Here is a 10,260-nt window from a genome sequence, read left to right as displayed (position 1 = left end):
GAACTGACATAGAGAAAATGAAACGGTGGAAATGAAAAGGCCGTGGACGGTTGGGCAGGCGCGGAAGTAGAACTGTCCGTACAGAGCAGTGGAGGGCGACAAAGGACACCCGCCACTGCAAACTTTTTCAGAATTTGGATTTATTTGCCGTGGCTTGCCAAAATGTAGTAGTGGCTGGCGTTGGGCGATGCCCGCCACTGCTTTCTCATATACCAGTGGCGGGCGCTAGCTTTCTGCCCGTCACTACACTTTCCATCCCGTGGGTTAATTGGAAGAGCCTACCTGTGACGGGTGCTAGATCGAGCGCGCCATTGGATTGTCTCTAGCAGTAGCGGGTCCTTCCAGTTACCCGCCAATGCTATTTTAGAAATGTTGCAGTGGTGGGTGACCTGCCCTGCCCGCCACTAATTATAGTTCACCTATAGGGCTTTTCCCAATAGTGGTTCACCAGATATTTCATTTTCTTAAAACGGATCTATGAAAAAACCACAACCAACCTCACATTCCTCATGCATGGGTGTGAAAAACCCACCAAAACTCTCTGGTGGCGACAAATGGTCCACATGTGTCGCGTCACTTGTCACCACCACAGGAGTTTGGGATAGCCTTTGCAAGGGTTACCTCTTAATTAGTGATTTCGCTGAATGGAGTACCCAGACATCCTAGCTGGGGCCCATGTGCCAGGAGAGAGTTGGGCCAATCTAGGCCTTGGTACTGGCCCATCCCGAGGGGGAGTGAGGGCGGTTCATAGGTGGAACCCTTTCCCCATCCGCGAGAGGGTCGGCGGTGGCGGTCTTGTGCCCACCGGGGAAGCACCGACGATGGTCACACTCGAGAGCAGCGCAACGCACCGACCGCGTGCCTCGCGCTGCCCTGCTTCCACAGCCAGGAGGTCCCCCCGTGACGCCGTGTTGCGCCTCTCTAATGAACAACCCCGGCGGGGAATGCCCGGTGCACCCAGATGGAGACGACTCCACAGCGGGAGACGAGGCCCCACGCTGCCACCATCGAGCCCGCGCACCCGGCCACTGCGATGATGCCCGACCTTGGGCACCACCGCCGATGAAGTCACCGAGGGTGCTGATGCAGTCCTCGTTCGCAAAATCTGTCGAAAGTGGGCCACAAGGCCTCGAAGGTACCGACAACGAGGCAGGGCTACCGGTGAGGGTCATTCTGTCCATTGCGCCTAACGAACGCCATGTATCATGTAGACTTTCTGAAAACCGGTGGAAGCACAAGTTTTACCTAACTATATAGCTAAATGCAGCAGCCCATAACTTCTACGCTCGACCTTTATCTTGGTCACAACTCACGGGATTATAACTTTCTTTTAGCTCCTTCGGTGCATAGTATGTGGTTCTTGCTCCTTGTGACAACTAGGGCTGCAAGAAAAGCTCAAGTCTCGATCAACTTATTTTTTGCCTGGATGTGAGATCGATTCTCAAAGAAATGAGTTGTGTATGAGCATTTTATGTAGTTTGATAAAATAAAATAAAAACTGTTGATCTTGAGCTAACATGAGCTCATTAGATTTTAGCTTGACAGCTTAAAATGGTATAATTTAGTATATAATTAATGGATATATAGATAGATTCAAAACCATACAATCGGTTATAGTGCAGTTCAAAGAAAAATAAATCATATACATTTTGCCTGTAAACTATTTAATCTGCCCTGAGCGAATATGGTTTTCTCTTACTTCAAGATTCATGGATATAATTTGTCATGTATTTGTAAATCAAAAAATGAAGTACATCACGTGTTTTCCAGGTATTTTATCACCTTGTTCCTTGATAGTATTATGCTATCTTGTGCATGTGCACAGGTTGATGACTAGTTTTAATAATTATTTTCTATATATGCCTACTATGTTTCTTCGTGTCACGCAGGATTTTGACTGCCTATCAGGCACGGCTTGTCATTTGGAACTACAAGACCCAGGTACGCATATATATACACGTAGGATGCAGCCGTATTCTTGTTGGGATGCATCATGCATGCATTGATGGGCTAGGCCCTCACATAGTATATTGCACACTGATTTCCAGTTGTATCCATATCTTTTGTGCGATGCAGACAAGAATGATGGAGCGTGAATTCCACCCTGGGTTTGCTCATTCCCTCAGAAACTTCTCCTCTAGGGTGTTTGTTAGCAGCGTTAGTTTCTCCTCTAGGGTGTTCGTTAGCAGCGTTAGGTTTATCGTGAAGTCGACGGAGCAATTGTTCGTGGTGGGTGATGAGGACGGGTACATCCACGTGCATAACTGTATGACAATGAAGAGAGTCAAGGAATTCAAAGCTCATGGCTGTGCGGTCACATCATTCGCCGTTCACCCGACTCAACCATTTGTGCTGTCGGCATCTCGCGACCAACTAATCAAGCTTTGGAACTGGGAGAAGGGCTGGGTCACTGTTTTGATTTTCGGCCGCAAAAAGTGGATTTCGGCGGCCATCTCGGCCTGAGGCGAAAAGTATATGTAGGCCGAAATTGGTGAAATTTGACAAATTTTGGTCAAATTTAAGTTAAATTGCAGTCAAAATTTGGTTAAATTTCAGCCGAAATTTCTGAAAATGGCCGAAATTCGGCCATCTCGGTCTAGGGCGAAAAAAAGCTCAAACCAAAAATCAAAACACAGGCTGGGTGTGCATCAGGACATTCACTGGGCACTCAGCCAGGGTGAACCAAGTCAAGTTCAATCCGCATGACAACAACACTTTTGCCAGTGCTTCCGGGGACGGCACAGTGAAGGTTAATTAATATTCCTTTTCTTATACTCATATATAATAAACTTGTTCCTAAAAATAAATAGCGTTTGTCCACCATCTTGTATAATTTATTTATTTCTCGTTCACAGATCTGGAGAATTTTTTCTCCCACTCATTTCACCAGCCTCAACTGCGAAGAGGGGCAGCGCTCTGTTGATTACTATCCCACGGGTGGTGATCAGCAGCAGCAGCAGCACTACATGGTTACAGGATCGGGATGGCAGTTGAGACCGGACAATGCGACGGCACGCGTATGATCATCTTCTTAATTCATTCAACAAACAAACAAATGATATCACATGTTGTAGTGCGTGGTTGCATGCATGCGGCACATCTCAAACTAACGTCTCTCATTCAGATCTGGGATTTGCGAACACAGACATGTACCCGTGAAATCAAGGGGCTCAACTCATACTGTGAAGTTGGTGTGATCGACTGCCACCCAGATCGTCCAGCAGTATTGGTTACCGCGTCAGGAAGCTGTGGTGTTTCTCTCCACGACTCCACAACCTACAGGTACAACGCTCCGGCAGCCGCTACTATACATTGTGGCTTCCTACTACTCTCCTCGGGCATAGTTCCTTGATATATATGTTAGATCTCCTTTGATCATCAATCACATAGTAACACGTGAAAGTTTAAATTTGGGTCAGAATCCATCCGGGAGAAAGCAGGCAGTCCGAAAGTAACACTCTAACTGTACAAGCTTGCTTTTCAATTCAAAAACTTAATTATATACAAACCAGAGGACCAGAGCATGGCTACACCATTCCCTTTCTCTTCCTCTGCTTTCCTTTGTTTTATCATGTAGAGTATACGTTGCTAAATTCTGTAACAAGTTTGGAAATCTTCTACTCCTAATGGACGAATTGGTTGAATAGTCCCCCCCACTTTCAATCGGTTTATTTTCAACCGGTTTTTTTTCAACCGGTTTTTCTTCGTCCCACCTCCCACCACCTCCCTCCCACCGGTTTTTCTCTTTCTCGTCTGGCCGACAATACCCAACGTATTTATGGTAATCAATCACAATTAATCCACGTATGGTAAGGCTATAAACTTAGAAATCTCAAATATGATAATTATAGTAATAAATCAATCCATGTATGGTAAGGCTATAACTAAGGAAATTTCGAATATGGTAATTATCACCAGAATCAAAGCTTTTCAAAAAAGTTCTTCTTGCCATACCCTTCAATCGCGCCCTGCTCCATTCCGATCTCCTTCCCTCAATCGCTCCAGCTGATTTACTCTTTCCAAACCTAATCCCTGCCTGATCTAGATAAAGAGGCTCTCTCCTGCCCGTCTCATCCCTCCCTTGTGCCAACCATGGAAGAGAGGAGGGAGAGCACAGAGGAGCGCGCCGGCGATGCGCCGATGCTCGCTGGTTGAGGCATGGTCGGCGTGTGAGTCAAGAGGATCCCTGCATCTGTGGTGGTAGGCGATCCAAGGAAGAGTAGTCGAACATGAAAGCGATGGGAGGGACAACACCCTGCTGCCGGGCTCGTCCGCCTCTTCGTGGCCGACGACCGCGTTGGATGTGGCCGAGGGCGGCGATGATGGAGGGAGTCGCTGGCGCTGGCCAGGCTCCCGACCGAGTCGCTGCTCCTCAGTGCCAGCCCTTTCCGTCGCGCCGGATCGCTCGTCATCTTGGGGACCCCGAAGGGATGCCGCCGGTGTGGGAGGCGCCCACGACAGTGCGGGCTAGGGACCGAGCGGCGGGGGACGTTACGGGTTCCGTTCTAGGGCTAGGTCGGGAAGTCTATCGTGTTTCTGTCGTAAAATCTTGTGATCAATGGGTTTACTAAATTAATTTTGGGTCTATATTAAGGGGCACCGTCTATTCTTGTCAGTCGAATTTGCATTCTTGCATCAGAAGTTCAAGAGAACTGTCATGAATAGCACAATGCCTTTCAGTTTGTAGACTGATAACTGTAATAATATAACTAGAGAGCATTTCCTATCAGATAAATAAACTGAACATCACATCTTTTGATTTCTGTTTGGCCTCCTGGGAACATAGACTAATTTAACACGTCATCTTTCGGTTTATGGTAATCAATCACAATTAATCCACGTATGGTAAGGCTATAAACTTAGAAATCTCAAATATGATAATCTCTACTCCTAATGGACGAATTGGTTGAATAGTCCCCCCCACTATCAACCGGTTTATTTTCAACCGGTTTATTTTCAACCGTTTTTTCTTCGTCCCACCTCCCACCAGCCCCTCCCACCGGTTTTTCTCTTTTCTCGTCTGACCGGCAATACCCAACGTATTTATGGTAATCAATCATAATTAATCCACGTATAGTAATAAATCAATCCAGGTATGGTAAGGTCATAACTCAGGAAATTTTGAATATGTAATTATATGGTAATAAATTTAAATTACCCCAAAGGCTATCAATCCAGATCTCTACTCCTAATGGACGAATTGGTTGAATAGTCCCCCCCACTATCAACCGGTTTATTTTCAACCGGTTTTTCTTCGTCCCACGTCCCACCAGCCCCTCCCACCGGTTTTTCTCTTTTCTCGTCTGACCGGCAATACCCAACGTATTTATGATAATCAATCATAATTAATCCACGTATAGTAATAAATCAATCCAGGCATGGTAAGGTCATAACTCAGGAAATTTTGAATATGACAATTATATGGTAATAAATTTAAATTACCCCAAAGGCTATCAATCCAGATATGGTAAGGCCATAACTCGGGAAATATCGAATATGGTAATAAATTTAAATTACCACCAGGTATGGTAAGGCTATCCACGTATAGTAATAAATCATATAGTAATAAATCATAATTAATCCACGTATAGTAATAAATCAATCCAGGTATGGTAAGGTCATAACTCAGGAAATTTTGAATATGCTAATAAATTTAAATTACCCCAAAGGCTATCAATCCAGGTATGGTAATGCCATAAATCGGGAAATATCGAATATGGTAATAAATTTAAATTACCCCAAAGGCTATCAATCCAGGCCGTATGGTAAGGCCATAACTCGGGAAATATCGAATATGGTAATAAATCAGCGATCCGTCCGCATTACTAGCTCATCTGATAAATCAGCGATCGAGTAATTAAACCGCCGTGCCCCCCCCCCTTGCAACCACCGCCGGAGTATTCCATAGATTAGCCACAGGATTTTGGCAATCTCGCTGTGGCATCTCGGATTTCGGAAATCACGCGCCCGCAGACGCCGCCGTGCCCCCCCTGCAACCACCGCCGGAGTCGGAGGCGAACGCGATCGCAATCGCGACGTGTATATATATACAAGGACGTACTACGTGCACAAGGGCCTGCAAGCAAACCCCAGTGCTCCTGATCACCATGCATTTCTTCCAGGTCGTCATGGCGTGGATGTTCCCGTGCGCCGTGTGGGCGGCGATGGCGCCGGCCGTGGCGACGGCAGCAACCACGGACGGCGCTTCGAGCGTTGAGCAGGGCAGCTCCTCGTCGCCGGCGTTCGGCCCTGGCGACGCTAAGGTGGCCTCCGACCCGGGCTCCTCCCCGGCATCGAGGTCGTCCACCTCCTCCTCCTTGCTCGGCGCCCGAAGCAGCTCGTCGAATAGCGCGCGCTCACCGGTGAGGGAGGGCGGTGACACGGCCGCACGGAAGGGCCACGCGCTAAGGCGGTGCCTGCGCAGGTTCGCCAGAAATCTGCAGCGCGCCGGTGCTACGGACGAGCGGCCAGACGGGCGCGGGAGACGGAAGGGCTGGGCGACGAAGCCGGACGGGAGGGTCGCCGCCGGCGAGGACGGCACTGCCCGGGCGAGGGAGGAGGCCGTCGCGAGCGCGATCGCCTACTGCAAGGAGTCGAGCCGGCAGCGCTGCAGGCCGCCGTTGGCTCCCTCGCCCAGCTTGGACGGCTGGCTCCTCGTTCGTCCGGAGGAGGAGATCGGCACCAGCGCCACGAGCGCCGTCTCGCCCTGCGAATGCGAGGCGCAGGGCACCTCGAGCGCCGCCGCCCCCCACCATGGCCACGCGGCCTGCGACGGTACGTGTTGTCAACCGATCCGTCGGTCGATCTGCTCTGCTACACCCGTGCACGTCTAAACCGTCGTTGATCTCCTTCGTGCAGCAGAATGCGGCGGTGGCAGGCCGTCGACGGTGGAAACTCGGCGAGGTCCAGCCGGGGAGATGGAAAAGGGTGACGCTGTCGACGGGCTTGACGGGGGCGTCCTTAGGATAAGGAGTTACTTCGCCACCAAATATGTGCGCGCGGTGCGCCATTGAAGAATAGCTCGGGATCCGTCTCACATGAGGCGAAGCAAACAGTTTTTCGTAATCTAGAGGACCTTGTCTTACGTACCTTCGATCTTGTATGATCTGTCCATATCAGTGTGCGAGTAGTAGTAATATGATTGTAGTAAGATCTGTCCATATCAATTGTCGATCTTATTCTTATATGATATGATGGCTTGCAGCGTTCCTAAGATCTAACGAGAATCTCCTAGAGTTAACGACACAATCGTTCGATTGTTTCTGAATCAGACTGCAATTTTGAAGCTTAATTGGCAAAGGAGTTAAGATATAGACAATCCTATTTATTCAAACTAGCTTTGCTGAATCGAAAGAAAAGAGACAACTTGAATTCAATCAAAAGAAATTAGAAGATTTTAGTACTGGCATGTATTCACCTCAATCAAAAGAAACTAGGTGACCACTATATGCTCTGTTTGTACTCTACACATGAGGAATATATTCACCTTTAACTTCTTTTTTTGCGGAAATAAGACTTTCATTCATCAACCACGGTCATTACACTCCAGATTTTACATAGAGCGCGAATTCCATCTGGTGCATGCCCATGCACGTTGAATTATCAAATGAGTATAAAGTTGGTCTTTTTTTTAACTACTACACTCCAGATTCTCGAGCATGGAGATAGGCGAGTTGTAGACCAAGAGCTGGTACAGATATAGGCGAGTTGTAGACAAGAGCTGGTGGGCAGCAAGAAACGCATGCACACCAAAGAACAAATCTGAGTCACATGCCTACTTCTATTGGTTTCTACAAAGAGCGGCTAGCTTAGATCTTAGACCAGTCGGTCACTGTCGAGGTCGCCAAGGTGATCTTACAGCACCGCCGTGGGGATTTCTCATATGATTTTATGTAGGCAAGCCGCAAGCGGTGGTGGTGATTGGCTGGGTGGTGTCGCTGCCTTGGGAAGAGACGAAGTGATGGTAAAAGTAAGCAGGATCCGATGATTCTTCCGTGGGGATAGCCAAAGTCAAGATGTCGACTACAGACTCGTCGCAGACTTGCAGTGAACCTGGATGCGGCGAGCCTGATTTGTGGATCGATGGCGGGTCTTGACTTTGTTAGGCTGGGATTGGATGGTTGCGGAGGGTGGTGTGCTTGGTTGGATTCCCATGGAAGAATGTGGCCTCCTCGTGGATCTGGTCATGCCCATCCTAGAGAACATTGTGTCCCTAGCTCCCTCGAGGAGCAAGGACAGTGCAAGCGGCAGCAGGGGGTAGGGGTAGATGTGGGGAGGGATGTCGGCGGCTGCTCGAGGTCATCATGATGAAACCCTTGACGTCCCATCTTTATCAATGGAAGTGGAAGAGCACGAAGTCGAGATTGGATAGGAGTTTGAGTTCTTTTTGGCACCGATCGGTTCCCCACTTTAGAGATGTATTTTTTTTGCGTGCGAGCAAACAGTGGGTTGATTCTAAAAGGGATAGGCACTTTTCAACAGAAGTGCATGACGGACCAAAAATATGACTTTATTTTATTCGTTTGATAGATATCGTATTATTCGTTGTTGTTCGTTCGGTGAAATTTTCTAATATTTGATTGTTGTGTTTCTAATTAGAGCACCCCATAATCATCCAATATGAGGGGATGATAAATGAAAGATACTTATTATAAATTTTGAAGAGCCCGTGGCAACGCACGGGCGTTATACTAGTTAATAGTAGGATTCGTAATTTCGCAGGTGTGAGAGAACGGTTCATTTCGGTCTCGGCAAGGTTGTATGTGTTGCATACGTCAAGGGCATAAGAAGGTAACAGAAGAAATTCCTATAACTCTTGTACTTGACCCCCACACACCTTCTTTTCAACCTTTTGGTGGGAACAAAGCGGGCTAACTAACTAAAGCCATATCATCCAGTGCCAACATCCAATCTCAATCAGCTCTTTGAGGGGGAAAAAGTACTAACATAGTCAATGAAAGAGCAGTGCTTCCGTACTCCTACACCCGTAATTTCGCGTTTAGGGAAGACGATTAATATACATTTTCATAAAATCTTGTTCGATGAGCCAACTCCATCGTCGTTTTCCCAAAGCCAGTCCTGGATATGCGAGGCTCTTGGGGTGGCGGTAGCGCCGCCGCCCCGGCCTGTAGCACCGGCCTTGAAAGATTCCGCCACTGTTGGCCCCACCGCCGCTTCCACCCTCGAAGCAGTCTGCCACTGCCGGCCCTTGCCCATCGTTGCTGCCACTTGCTAAAGAGGATGACCAAACAGGAGGAAGATGTTGACATAGTCGGCGGCGTCTTTCCTTTGACGATCACGTCGGCACCAGAGCTCGTGGAAGAGGAGGATGAGTACATGGACATATGCAATTCCAACTCCGCATGTGATTGCAGCAGCGGTTGTTCTGATTCAAATTCCAGCAGTGATTGCTGCAACTCGTATTCAGATGAGAGCGTCGACAATACAGCTCCAGCAAAGCGCACACGAACTGATCGCCCGTGGTAAGGAATCTTCGGAAAGGCAGCAGAAGGAGGCGAGGTCCAGAGCAAGGGAGAAGGCCCGTCGGCACATGCTGGAGACAAAGAGGACGGTGATGCGTAGTGAGAAGATACACTGGCTGGTTCTGAAAGGCGAGCCCCGACAACATCTTGTGGCAGCTTGGGTTGTTCCTCGAGGTTGACGATCACCCGAATTAGTGGCAACATCAAAGCTCAGTTGTGATCTTGCGTCCGATATGAAACTTCATCTAATACACCTGTCTCCTATTTGAAGTTATTAACTCCAAACAAAGTATTCCATAAACCAATTTTAACAAAACAACAACTTAAAACTGGTTTTCTAAAAATCCTCTTTAAGTCGATTTGGCTAAAAATTGCTCCATGTAGCAGTTATCCAAACAACCACTAAAGTGTGGGATAGCAGAGTAGGACGGTTTTGTAATTCAGCATGGGGATTTTTCTTCACAATGTTATTCCACAGTTCAAACTTCTGACCAGGGTATCATATGTATGTAGCCTCGCTATTGGACATGAGCGAGGAGTTGCAATCATGGAAATCGATTGATATTTTACGAAGGTCCTCCCTCCTGCAAGGTAATTGAGGAATGGAGGAAAATAAAGCTTGAGCAATGGAGCATGAATTGCGTGTTTGAGTTATGCCAATGCAAGTTTGGTGCAGACATTGTTCTCAGTGGGGTTATTCAGTTATGTGATCAGCGTTGTGTATTTGTACTGTAGAAGTACATATTTTTGCTGTGTGCATTGGAATATGTTCCGATCT

The 10,260-nt window shown here is 47.7% G+C and overlaps 1 protein-coding gene across 1 annotated transcript; it reads left to right on the top strand.

Annotated features, from left to right (window-relative positions):
• Positions 1-644: 644 nt before the first annotated feature.
• On the top strand, positions 645-9,486 carry LOC123056582 (putative coatomer subunit beta'-3). Its single transcript, XM_044479933.1, has 8 exons — positions 645-892; positions 1,890-1,941; positions 2,077-2,401; positions 2,637-2,749; positions 2,856-3,017; positions 3,125-3,282; positions 8,722-8,790; positions 9,147-9,486. Exons 1-8 carry the CDS (start codon positions 645-647, stop codon positions 9,484-9,486), a joined length of 1,467 nt encoding a protein of 488 aa, XP_044335868.1.
• Positions 9,487-10,260: the final 774 nt, after the last annotated feature.

This window comes from Triticum aestivum, chromosome 3A, assembly GCF_018294505.1.
Source record: "Triticum aestivum cultivar Chinese Spring chromosome 3A, IWGSC CS RefSeq v2.1, whole genome shotgun sequence".
Classification (NCBI taxonomy): Eukaryota; Viridiplantae; Streptophyta; class Magnoliopsida; order Poales; family Poaceae; genus Triticum; species Triticum aestivum.
The sequence above is the reverse complement of the archived record's forward strand: the minus strand, read 5'-3'. Positions and strand labels throughout refer to the sequence as shown.